General features: G+C 38.7%; 1 protein-coding gene across 1 annotated transcript; it reads left to right on the forward strand.

Annotated features, from left to right (window-relative positions):
• The first annotated feature begins 11,871 nt into the window (after nucleotides 1-11,871).
• LOC125842774 (uncharacterized) lies at nucleotides 11,872-12,342 on the forward strand. The gene has a single exon (XM_049522091.1). It carries the CDS (start codon nucleotides 11,872-11,874, stop codon nucleotides 12,340-12,342), a length of 471 nt encoding a protein of 156 aa, XP_049378048.1.
• The last annotated feature ends 1,098 nt before the right edge of the window (nucleotides 12,343-13,440 follow it).

The raw sequence follows: 13,440 nt of genomic DNA on the forward strand, positions 1-13,440 counted from the left end.
AAACATGTAAATTTTCTTACTAGTTCAAACATAAATATTGCAGGTCCGTAACAATTATTGTAGTTGTTGAAACAATTATTATAGTTGTTGGGACAAATTTATAATTGTTGAAATAAATTTCACAGTTGTTTCAGAAACTGCAGTAGTTGAGGGACATTAGAATAGTTGTTCCAAATTTGCAATCGTTATTTAAAATCAACGATACTTTGTATTTTAGTTTCTTGATATTTTTAATTCTTGTATTTCAAGAATGATGTATTGACTTCAAATATTATGGAGTTTGTTAATGCAAAGTTCAATGAAGAAAGAGAATTTTCCATTATTGCCTGTTGGATGATTTTTATAAGTAAAAGGATGGTCAGAAATTTTTTATGAAAGATGAATGACATATACCAAGTTAAAAACCACTTTTGTCCATTCAGCTGAAATGAAAATAATGGTGTCACTCTCCGAAGCTACCCCCAGTACGCAGACACGAGACCTAGGATCACGAGTGACCCCAAGTTAACCCTGCTGGCATATCATGAGCATACTAAGGATAAATTGATTCAATAAATATTGTGCGGAAGCTAAATCATATGATAATGTTAAGGGGTGGGGAATACCCATACTAAATCTGAATATATGAATATTGAGGGTTTAACAACAACTAAAAAGTCAAACTCAAATGCTAAAGCTGAATCTAACTATGTCTGAAAATAGCCTCTAACTGATTAAAAGTGCTGGGACATGCCCCATCTAAATCTAGCAAAATGGAAACTAAAACTAAAAGCAAAGGAAACATGTATGTCATCCTCGAAGAATGAGGACTGACCACTGATACTGCAGAGCTGAAAATGGGGAACTCATCTATGTGTGATCTGGAAGATGAGAACCTGAACCTACATCACGAGAACATGTAGCGCAGAGTATGCATCATTACTTTAAAGGTACTGAGCATGCAAGATAAAGTAAAGTTGAACAATAACAAAACTGAACCAAAGCATATATCTGAGCAATGATAAGAGATAAACATGATACTAAAATTAGAATATTGAACATGAAATGATTGAATGTAATGACCAGGTTTGTAACATGTTGAGACTGAAATCTGGCTGTAACTGAGAACATGGTCAATGCAATAGAATCTGACTGTAAGGGAGAAACTAATAACCGACATAAAATCACATGAGCTAAATGTGGAGTCTGATGTATACGCCCCATCGAGAGGACCCACTATACCTTGTCAGAGATATATAGGCATGACTAGCGTGATCACTATATTGATGCCAATAGAGGGGACTTACAACCTACGGGGCACATAGTTCTGGGACTTGAGGGTAACTGACCTTAGTCCACTCGGTATTAAGCTACTCCCAATTTATTATGTAATTAACAATCTATGACTAAATTTCTATAATATTGGATAGCTCAAAATACTGATATGCTAACTGAAAATGCGACATTAATGTACTTAATGAAACATTTAAATCTGAGGCACGTATATCTGAAATATATGACCTAGAGTGTGTAATGCATGATCTAAAATAACTACATAGCTAGGGTTCTGAATTTATGAAATAATCTACGTAATACAATACTAAAATCATAGTAATTTGATTAGGAACATCAAAGTAACTAATTCATAATGATCTGCTGAAACTCTAGAAACCCTAGGTTTAGATAATATTAACGGAATCAAGAATCTGATTAAATTATAGGAACCTTATGGGTGAAAGGAACCCACTAGTAAAATCCCACATGCCTGGTGACGAATTCAACGTAGAAATGTTTCAATTTAGGGGGTGAAAATGATGAAAACTTGCTGTGTTTTGGAGCTACGGCGGGTTGACTTTTGCTCTGATTTTGCTCTAATTTTCGCTTGACTTAGGTGAATAATTGATTAGGTTAGGTTCTAATTTGTTTACTAGGATAAAGCTGTCCGAAACCACGTAGTTTAGGGGTTAAATGACGTAATTTAGGTGTCCAACGCATAGAGGAAAAGAACAAATGACCCCTAACTTAAGGATCTGACAAGCTGACCACGACCCCTATGATGGGACATCAAAGGGACCACGGACCGTGGAGTTGGTCGTGGTCCTTAGTCCAGTAGCTATTGGTTCTGGGCCTCCCTACTAGGGTTTACTTCACGGGGCGTGGGAAGGATCATGGACATTGAAGGTCCTCGTGGTCCTTCACTTAGGTTAGGGTCTGTACTTGCTCAACTTAACTGAAGGCACCACGACTCGTAGTCGAGACCATGACTCGTGAAGGGTCCCATGGTCTGACGTCTGAGCGTGGTGGATTCTATCTGACTTCCACGAGCACCACTATGGCTCATGTGGTTGTCCATGGCCCGTGAAGGGTCTCATGGTCCACCGGTTCTAGGGAGGGCCTAATTCCACGGGCAGGTCAATGGACCGTGGACCTTATCATAGTCCGTGAACCCTGCCGTGGTCTACTAGTTCTTGTTATTTTTCTACTACACTTTTCTAAGTCTGTGTTTCGAGGTGTTACAATATCTCCCCCTTGGGAACATTCGTCCTCGAATGAAGTCTAAACTAGTTGGATAAGGAGGGATATAATCACAAACCTTGCCATTAATTACTAGAACTGATTTCTGACTGAACTAAGTTCCAAGAACGTGCAAATACGCTGAAAATTCAAGTTCAAACTGAAGGAACATGATACTAAGACTCAAACTACGCATGACTGACTGAAAAACTAAACATGAACTATTACCTCAAACTTGAATGGAATCGAAAGGAAAGAGATGAGGATACTTGGCCTTCGTGGCTCCTTCTGCTTCCCAAGTAGCTCCCTCTACGTGCTGACTCCTCTACAAAACCTTAAATGAAGTGACTTATTTGTTTCTCAACCTTCAAACCTAATGATCAAGAATCTTAACCGGTACCTCTTCATAAGTGAGACTATCCTTCACAGTCACACATTCATAAGGTATAATAGATGCTGGGTCACCCACACACTTCTTCAATAATGAAATGTGAAAGACTGAATGCACTACTGCTAGTTCTGTAACTTATAAACCACTTTACCAATTATTTTCAAGATCTTGTAAGGGCCTATATATCTAGGATTGAGCTTCCCTTTCTTGCCAAATCTCATCACCCCCTTCATAGGTGACACTTTCAGATAAACCCAATCATCAACTTGGAACTCTGAGTCCCTTCTCCTTACATCTGTATAGGACTTCTAGCGACTCTTGACTATCTTAAGTCTATCTCTAATGAGATGCACTTTCTCCATAGCATCTTTAACTTAATCTGGCCCTATCAAGGCTGCCTCACCTAATTCAAACCAACCAACTGGTGATCTACATCTGCGCCCATACAATGCCTCATAAGGATCCATCTCAATGCTGGAATGATAACTATTATTGTAGGTGAACTCTATCAGAGGACGGTGATCATCTCAACTACCCTTGAAATCAATCACACAAGCTCTCAACATGACCTCTAAGGTCTAAATGGTACGCTCTGCCTGACCATCCATTTGTGGATGAAATTTTGTGCTAAGATTAACCTGTGTTCCAAGACCTTTCTGAAAAGACTTCCAGAACTGAGGACCTCTATCTGAGATGATAGACAAAGGAACCCCATGCAACCTAACTATCTCATTAATGTAAAGCTTGGCGTAGTCCTCCGTCGNCCTTTCTGAAAAGACTTCTAGAAATGAGAGGTGAACTGAGGACCTCTATCTGAGATGATAGACAAAGGAACCCCATGCAACCTAACTATCTCATTAATGTAAAGCTTGGCATAGTCCTCCGTCGAATGTGTAGTCTTAATAGCCAAAAAGCGCACAAACTTAGTGACTCTATCAACTATCACCCAAATAGAGTCATGTTGTCTGCGAGTATGAGGTAAACCTATGATGAAGTTTATGTTGATCACTTCCAACTTCCAAGTAGGAATGTTGATCTCTTGAGTCATATAGGTTTCCGATGTTCTACCTTCACTTGCTGGCAATTAGGGCACTTAGCCACAACATCCGCTATATCCCTTTTAATATTATTCCACCAAAAGACTTCCAGCAGATCACGGTACATCTTATTGGCGCCTGGATGAACATAATATATGGAGTTATGGGCTTCTTCAAGAATCTGTTGTCTCAACTCACCTACCTTAGGAACACATAATCGACCCTAATAGCGAATCATACCATCTCCCCCTAAAGAGAAAACCTCAACTCTTTGTTGACGGACTGCACACTTTAGTTGAAGCAATATCGGATCACTGTCTTGCTTTTCCTTAACCCTTGTTACCAATGAAGATTCTGACCCATTCTGAACTGTTACACCACCATCTGATATTCTCGTAAGATGAACTTATAAGCGAGCAAGTCTGTGAACATCCTTTGCTAGTTCCTTTCTTTCTTCTTAAACATATGCTACACTACCTATATATAGTCTACTAAGAGCATCTACTACCACTGCATTGGCCTTACTAGGATAATAATACACATTCATATCATAATCTTTGAGGAACTCAAGCCACCTCTTATGGCGAAGATTCAACTCTTTCTGGGTAAACACATAGTGAAGGTTCTTATGGTCTGTGAACACATCTACGTGAACACCATACAAGTAATGTCTCCAAATCTTAAGTGTAAACACCACTACTGCAAGCTCAAGGTCATGAGTTGGATAATTCTTCTCATGCACCTTAGGTAGTCTAGAAGCATAAGCTATAGCCTTACCTCGTTGTATCAACACACAACCTAGGTTGACTCTGGATTCATTACAATAGATAACATAACCGTCTGAACCCTCTGGTAGAGTAAAAAATAGGAGCTGTAGTCAACCTAGTTTTCAGTTCTGTGAAGCTTTTCTCATAATCATCTGACCACTGAAACTTGACCTTTTTCTAAGTCAACTTATTCAATGGAAACTATGGATGAAAATCCTTCCACGAACCTTCTGTAATAAACCGCTAGACCCAAGAAACTTCTAATACTTGTAGGAGAGGTAGGTCTAGGCCATTGTTTCATTGCTTCTATTTTTTGAGAATCTATTCGATTCCCTTCGCTAGACACTATATGTTAAAGGAAGGCAACTGATTGCAACCCAAACTCACATTTGCTAAACTTAGCAAATAATTGGTGATCTTTGAGAGTTTTCAGGACAACCCTCAAATGATTGGCATGTTCTTCCTCATACCTAGAGTAAATGAGGATATCATCGATAAAGATGATAACGAACAAGCTGAAATACTGCTTGAACACTCTGTTCATCAAATCCATGAAAGCTGTAAGAGCATTGGTTAGTCCAAATGACACAACTACAAATTTGTAATGACCATACCAAGTTCTGAAGGTTATTTTTGGGATCTCAATATCTCTGACTCTGAGTTGATGATAATCGGATCTGAGGTCTATCTTTGAGAAATGACTAGTATCCTGAATTTGGTCAAATAAGTCGTCAATTCTAGGGATATGGTAGTTATTCTTGATTGTGAATTTGTTCAACTGCCTATAGTCATTGTACATTATGAAAGAATCATCTTTCTTCTTAACGAACAACACTGGTGCACCCCATCGGGAAGTACTATGTCTAATAAAGCCCTTATCTAGAAGGTCTTTCAACTGTTCTTTCAATACTTAAGCTCATCTGGAGCTGTTCTGTAAAGAGGAATAGTGATAGGCTGGGTATCCAGAAGGAGATCAATTCCATAGTCGATTTCCCTTCTGGGAGGAACTTTGGGAAGATCCTCCGGAAACACTTCTAGGAATTCATTTACTACTAGAACTGACTCAAGAGTTGGGGTTTCAAATCTAGAATCCTTAACCCGAACTAGATGATAGAGATACCTCTTAGAAATCATCTTTCTAGCTTTAAGACAAGAAAATAAACAATCCTAGTTCTACAATCGACGGAGGCATAACAAAAATGTAACCAATCCATTTCTAGAATTATATCACAATCTATCATTTCTAACTCTACAAGATCTACTAAGGTGACTTTTTGAGAAACTGTGACAGGGCAATTTCTGTATACCCGTCTAGCTATAACTGGGTCACCGACTAGAGTAGAGACTGATAAGGGTTATGAGAGAGTTTCTGGACTGACATCAAAGTTTACTGCTATATAAGGAGTTACGAAATACAAAATAGCTCCTATTGTTTTTCCACTGAGTGAAGCATATGTGTGCCACATCTTTAATCTGATAGGATGCTAATTCCACCCTATCACTACCAACCACTTGTTGCTTCAAAGATTTTCTTAACCTCATCAATGAAATTTCGTGCGTCGTCACCAACTTGCGACCCTAAAAACTCAAGCGTATTCATCCTAACAAAATCTTGGACCCTAGCTGTCACTGATCCACCATTACTATTGGTAGGAACTGGAACCTGCTGATTATTCTGGTTGGTCATACTCTGAGCCAAAAGCTGAATCGCATTCCGAAACACTGTGTTTGAAACTTCATGATCTGGGACTAGAGGAACTGCGTTAGCGTTGCGAGCATTAGCATTTCTTGTGTAAGATCTACGAGGAGGGATGATCTTAAGTGCATAACGATGGATTAGAATGAGAAGTTGAGTCATACCTTATGCATGATAAGAGTAGCAAAGAAAGTAAAGTTTTCCTAAAACACTTTGTAGCCTCCCTCTTATTAGATGTGGTGCACTTCACACCCATGAAAAGGACTTTACTTAGCGTGACTTTTCAGTCATCCTAGGACACTTAAACCTAGTGCTTTGATACCAAGTTTGTCATGCCCTGAAGCTACCCCTCGGACGCGGACACAGGACCTAGGATTACGAGGGACCCTAAGCTAACCCTGTTGGCATATCATAAGCATACTAAGGATAAACTGAATCAATAAATACTGTGCGGAAGTTAAATCATATGATAATTTGAAATGGTGGGGAATACCCATATTAAATCTGAATATATGAATACTGAGGGTTTAACAACAACTGAAAAGTCAAACTCAAATGCTAAAGTTGAATCTTACTATGTCTGAAAATAGCCTCTAACTGACTAGAAGTGCTGGGACATGCCCCAACTAGATCTAGCAAAACTGAAACAAAAAGTAAAAGCAAAAGAAACATGTTTGTCATCCTTAGAGAATGAGGACTCACCACTGATACTGTTGAGCTGATGATCGGGAACTCATTTATGTATGATCTGGAAGATGAGAACCTGAACCTACATCATGAGAAGATGTAGTGCAGAGTATGAGTTGGTACTTGAAAGGTACTGCGCATGCAAGATAGAGTAAAGCTTAACAATAACAAAACTAAACCAAAACATATATCTGAGCAATGATTAGAGATAAATATGATACTAAAATGAGAATACTAAACATGAAGTGACTAAATGCACTGACCAGGTTACTAAAATAAGAATACTAAACATGAAATGACTGAAATCTAACTATAAATGAGAACATGGTAAATGCAACAGAATCTGACAGTAAGGGAGCTATTAATAACCGATATAAAACCACATGAGCTAAATATGGAGTCCGATGTATACGCCCCATTGAGAGGACATACTATACCCTGCAATAGGTATGGAGGCATGACTGCATGAACACTAAATTGATGCCCACAGAGGGTACGCAGTTCTGGGACTTGAGGGAGACTGACCCTAGTCCACTCGGTATTAAGATACTCCCAATTGATTATGTAATTCACAATCTATGACTGAATTTCTATAATACTGGATAGCTCAAAATACTGACATTCTAACTGAAAATGCAACGTTAATGTACTGATAATGAAACATTTAAATCTGAGGCATGTATATCTGAAATATTTGACCTAGCATGTGTAATTCATGAACTAAAAGAACTACATAGCTAGAGTTCTAGATTAATGTAATAATCTATGCAAAACAATACTAAAATCATGGTAATCTGATTAGGAAAAATTAAAGTAACTAATTCATAATGATATGCGGAAATTCTAGAAACCCTAGGTTTAGATAATATTAAGGGAATCAAGAATCTAATTGAGTTCTAGGGATCTAATGGGTGAAGGGAACCCACTATTGAAATCCCATATACCTGGTGACGAATTCCACAGAGAAATCTTTCGATTTCAGGGCTGGAACTGATGAAAACTTGTTGCATTTTGGAGCTAGGGTTGGTCGACTTCTCCTCTGATTTGACCTCTAATTTTTGCTTGTCTTAGGTGAATAATTGGTTAGGTTAGGTTCTAATTTGTTTACTAGGCTTAAACTGACCAAAACCATGTAGTTTAGGGGTTAAACGACATTATTTAGGTGTCCAACGCATAGGGGAAAAGACCAAACGACCCCTGACTTAAGGATCTGATGGGCTGACCATGGCCCCTATGATGGGCCGTCAAAGGGACCACAACCCGTGGAGTCAGTCGTGGTCCTTGGTCAAGTAGCTACTGGTTCTAGGCCTCCCTACTATGGTCCACTTCACGGAGTGTGTGAAGGATCACTGACCGTGAAGGTCTTTGTGGTCCTTCACCTGGATTAGGGGCTACACTGGATCAACTTAATGGAAGCCACCACGGCTCGTTGTCGAGACCATAACCCGTGAAGTGTCTTGTGGTCTGACGTCTGAACCTGGTGGATTCTGTCTGACTTCCATGAGCACCACTACGACTCGTTTGGTGATCCACGGCCTGTGAACGGTTCTGTGGTCAACCTATGGGGAAGTACTATGTCTAATAAAGCCCTTATCTAGAAGGTCTTTCAACTGTTCTTTTAATTCCTTAAGCTCATCTGGAGCTATTCTGTAAGGAGGAATAGAGATAGGCTGGGTATCAAGAAGGAGAACAATTCCACAGTTGATTTCCCTTTCTGGAGGAACTCTGGGAAGATCCTCTGGAAACACTTCTAGGAATTCATTGACTACTGGAATTGACTCAAGAGTTGGGGTTTCAGATCTAGAATCCTTAACCCGAACTAGATGATAGAGATACCCCTTAGAAATCATCTTTCTAGCCTTAAGGTAAGAAAATAAACAATTCTAGTTCTACAATCGACTGAGGCATAACAAGAATGTAACCAATCAATTGCTAGAATTATATCAAAATCTACCATTTCTAACTCCACAAGATCTACTGAGGTGACTTTTTGAGAAACTGTGACAGAGAAATTTCTGTATACCCGTCTAGCTATAACTGGGTCACCGACTAGAGTAGAGACTGAGAAGGGTTAAGAGAGAGTTTCTGGACTGACACCAAAGTTTACTGTTATATAAGGAGTTACAAAACACAAAGTAGCCCCTGTTGTCTTTCCACCGAGTGAACCATATGTGAGCCACATCTTTAAGCTGATAGGATTCCAATTCCACCCTATCACTACCAGCCACTTGCATCACTCTAACGATTTTCTTAACCTCATCAATGAAATTTTGTGGGTCCTCACCAACTTGCGATCCTAAAAACTCAGGCATATTCCTCCAAACAAAATCTCGGACCCTAGCTGCCACTGATCCACCATTACTATTAGTAGGAACTGGAACCTGATGATTATTCTGGTTGGTCATACTCTGAGCCAAAAGCTTAATCGTATTCCAAAACTTTATGTTCGAAACTTCATGGTCTGGGACTAGAGAAACTGCATTAGCATTGCGAGCATTAGCATTTCTTGCGTAAGATCTACGAAGAGGCATGATCTTAAGTGCATAACGACGGATTAGTATGAGAAGTTGAATCATACGTTACGCATGATAAGAGTAGCAAAGAAAGTAAAGTTTTCCTAATACACTTCGTAGACTCCCTCTTATTAGATGTGGTGCACTTCACACCCATGAAAAGGACTCTACTTAGCATCCTAGGACACTTAAACCTAGTTCTTTGATACCAAGTTTGTCATGCCCTGAAGCTACCCCTCGGATGCGGACACAGGACCTAGGATTACGAGGGACCCCAAGCTAACCTTGTTGGCATATCATAAGCATACTAAGGATAAACTGAATCAATAAATACTCTGCGGAAGCTAAATCATATGATAATCTGAAATGGTAGGGAATACCCATACTAAATCTGAATATATGAATACTGAGGGTTTAACAACAACTGAAAAGTAAAACTCAAATGCTAAAGTTGAATATTACTATGTCTGAAAATAGCCTCTAACTGACTAGAAGTGCTGGGACATGCCCCAACTAGATCTAGCAAAACTGAAACAAAAACTAAAAGAAAAAGAAACATGTTTGTCATCCTCAGAGAATGAGAACTCACTGCTGATACTGCTGAACTGAAGATCGGGAACTCATCTATGCATGATCTGGAAGATGAGAACCTGAACCTACATCATGAGAAGATGTAGTGCAGAGTATGCGTTGGTACTTGAAAGGTACTGAGCATGCAGGATAGAGTAAAGCTTAGCAATAACAAAACTGAACCGAAGCATATATCTGAGCAATGATTAGAGATAAATATGATACTAAAATAAGAATGCTAAACATGAAATGACTAAATGCAATGACCAAGTTACTAAAATGAGAATACTGAACATGAAATGACTGAAATCTAACTATAACTGAGAACATGGTAAATGCAATATAATCTGACTGTAAGGGAGCTATTAATAACCGATATAAAACCACATGAGCTAAATCTGGAGTCCGATGTATCGCCCTATCGAGAGGACATAATATACCCTGCAATAGGTATAGAGGCATGACTGCATGATCACTAAATTGATGCCCACAGAGGGGACTTACTACCTATGGGGTATGTAGTTCTGGGACTTGAGGGAAACCGACCCTAGTCCACTCGGTATTAAGCTACTCCCAATTGATTATGTAATTCACAATCTATGACTGAATTTCTATAATACTGGATAGCTCAAAATACTGACATGCTAACTGAAAATGCGACATTAATGTACTAATAATGAAACATTTAAATCTAAGGCATGTATATCTGAAATGTTTGACCTAGCATGTGTAAGTCATGAACTAAAAGAACTACATATCTAGGTTTCTAGATTAATGTAATAATCTACGCAATACAATACCAAAATCATGGTAATCTGATTAGGAAAATTAAAGTAACTAATTCATAATGATCTGCTGAAATTCTAAAAACCCTAGGTTTAGAAAATATTAAAGGAATCAAGAATCTGACTGAATTCTAGGGACCTAATGGGTGAAAGAAACCCACTAGTGAAATCCCACATACCTGGTGACGAATTCCAGAGAGAAATCTTTCGATTCAGGGCTGAAACTGATGAAAACTTGTTACATTTTGGAGCTAGGGCTGGTCGACTTCTCCTCTGATTTTAGCTCTAATTTTCGCTTGTCTTAGGTGAATAATTGGTTAGGTTAGGTTCTAATTTGTTTACTAGGCTAAAACTGACCAAAACCACATAATTTAGGGGTTAAACAACATTATTTAGGTGTCTAACACATAAGGGAAAAGACCAAGCGACCCCTGACTTAAGGATCTGACGGGCTTACCATGGCCCCTATGATGGGCCGTCAAAGGGACCACAACCCGTGGAGTCATTCGTGGTCCTTGGTCTAGTAGCTACTGGTTTTGGGCCTCCCTACTATGGTCCACTTCACTGAGCGTGTGAAGGATCACAGACCGTGAAGTTCCTCGTGGTCCTTCACCTGGATTAGGGGCTACACTGAATCAACTTAACGGAAGCCACCACGGCTCGTCGTCGAGACCACGACCCATGAAGGGTCTTTGGTCTGTCGTCTGAGCCTGGTGAATTCTATCTGACTTCCATGAACACCACTACGACTCGTTTGGTGGTCCACGGCCTGTGAAGGGTCCTGTGTTCCACCACTACTGGGGAGGGCCTAAGTCCACAGGTAGGTCAACACACCGTGGACCTTAACACGGTCCGTGAACCCTATCGTAGTTCATTGGTTTTGGTGATATTTATGCTGCACTTTTCTAAGTCTTGGTTCCAAAGTGTTACAAATGGCTAACAAAAATCTGGGAAATAAGTTATTGGCTTATATAATTGATGAAGATACCTTCAGCGTCACTACAGACAATGGGATAGCAATGATCCATCTTCGAAGAAAAATGTATTTGTGTCGAGAGTTTGATTTGGACAAAATACCTTGTCAACACGCTATGGAAGAGCTCGGGCATAAATTTGGAGATGAATATGGCAAGACGATTTACAAGTTTTCCTCTGCATATTATAAGGTAGAGTCATATATACTTGCATATCCAGATTCAATTTATTTGGCACCAACTGAAGAATTTTGGAATCTTTCTCCAGAAATTTTAGGGAGAGTAATACCTCCACCTGAAAAGAAAACTAAGCCGGGAAGAAAGCGGATGAAACGAGCACCTACTATAGGAAAAGTCGTTTCAAAGAAGAGAAATAAATGTTCTTTATGTAAAAGATTTGGACACAAAAAAACCACATGTCCTACCTGATCAAATGGAGTTGCATAAACAAGTAATGGTGTAGTTTCATGACTTTTTGCCGTATTTATAACATGTACTTAATGATACGATTATTAGTTCAAACAACTTATATAGTTGTATCTCAACAACTTCAGATTTTTATACCAACAACTTTTAATGTTGTTGGACAACTGTTACATTTGAAGGGTCAAGTCCTTCAAACAACTGCATCCGTTGTCCAACGATCTTGAAGAGTTGTCCAACGATATTGGAGAGTTGTCTAACAATTTGCATAGTTGTCTAATAATAATTGAACATCGATCTAGCCATTTTATAAATTACTAAGTATAAATTAAGTCGTTTAATAATAACTGTAGATCGACTTAGCCATTTTGTAAATTATTAAGTATAAACTCAGTCGTTTAATAATAATTGAAGATTGATCTAGTCATTTTCTAAATTATTAAGTATAAATTAAGTAGTTTAATAATAACCGAAGATCGGTTTACTCATTTTGTAAACTATTAAGTATAAACTAAGTCGTTTAATAATAGTTGAAGATCCATTTAGTTGTTTTGTAAACTTTTAAGTATAAACCAAGTCGTTTAATAATAATTGAAGATCGATCTAGTCCACCAATGCCTACCCCTAGTTGAGAGAATGATACCTAGGGTGAAATGCTGGACATCAAATTTCGTATCATATAGAGGCAGACTTCAACTCATCAAGAGTGTTCTATTTGAGATGCAAACTTATTGGGCACAAATCTTATTATTACCAAAGAAGATTATCACAATGGGGACAACTGTATGCAGAACATTTCTATGGACCGGTAGTAATTGTTGTTCTAGGAAAGCACTGGTAGCTTGGGATAAGATTTGTATGCCCAAGGCAGTTGGATGATTAAGTGTGATTGATGGACATTTGTGGAATAAGGTAGCCCTATCCGCACTATTATGGGCACTAGGACAGAAAAAGGACAAGTTGTGGATTGTGTGGATCCATATTTTCTACATCAAAAGAAAAGACCTATATACAATGACCATTCCAAAGCAGGCATGTTTGATTATAAGGAAGTTTTTTGATGCAAAGACATGGTATAAAGATGATGCTAGACCAACTGGAGGA

This window comes from Solanum stenotomum, chromosome 10 (assembly GCF_019186545.1).
Source record: "Solanum stenotomum isolate F172 chromosome 10, ASM1918654v1, whole genome shotgun sequence".
Lineage (NCBI taxonomy): Eukaryota > Viridiplantae > Streptophyta > Magnoliopsida > Solanales > Solanaceae > Solanum > Solanum stenotomum.

Coding starts and splice junctions, on each gene's coding strand:
- LOC125842774 (XM_049522091.1), top strand. CDS start 11,872: ATGGCTAACAAAAATCTGGGAAATAAGTTATTGGCTTATATAATTGAT.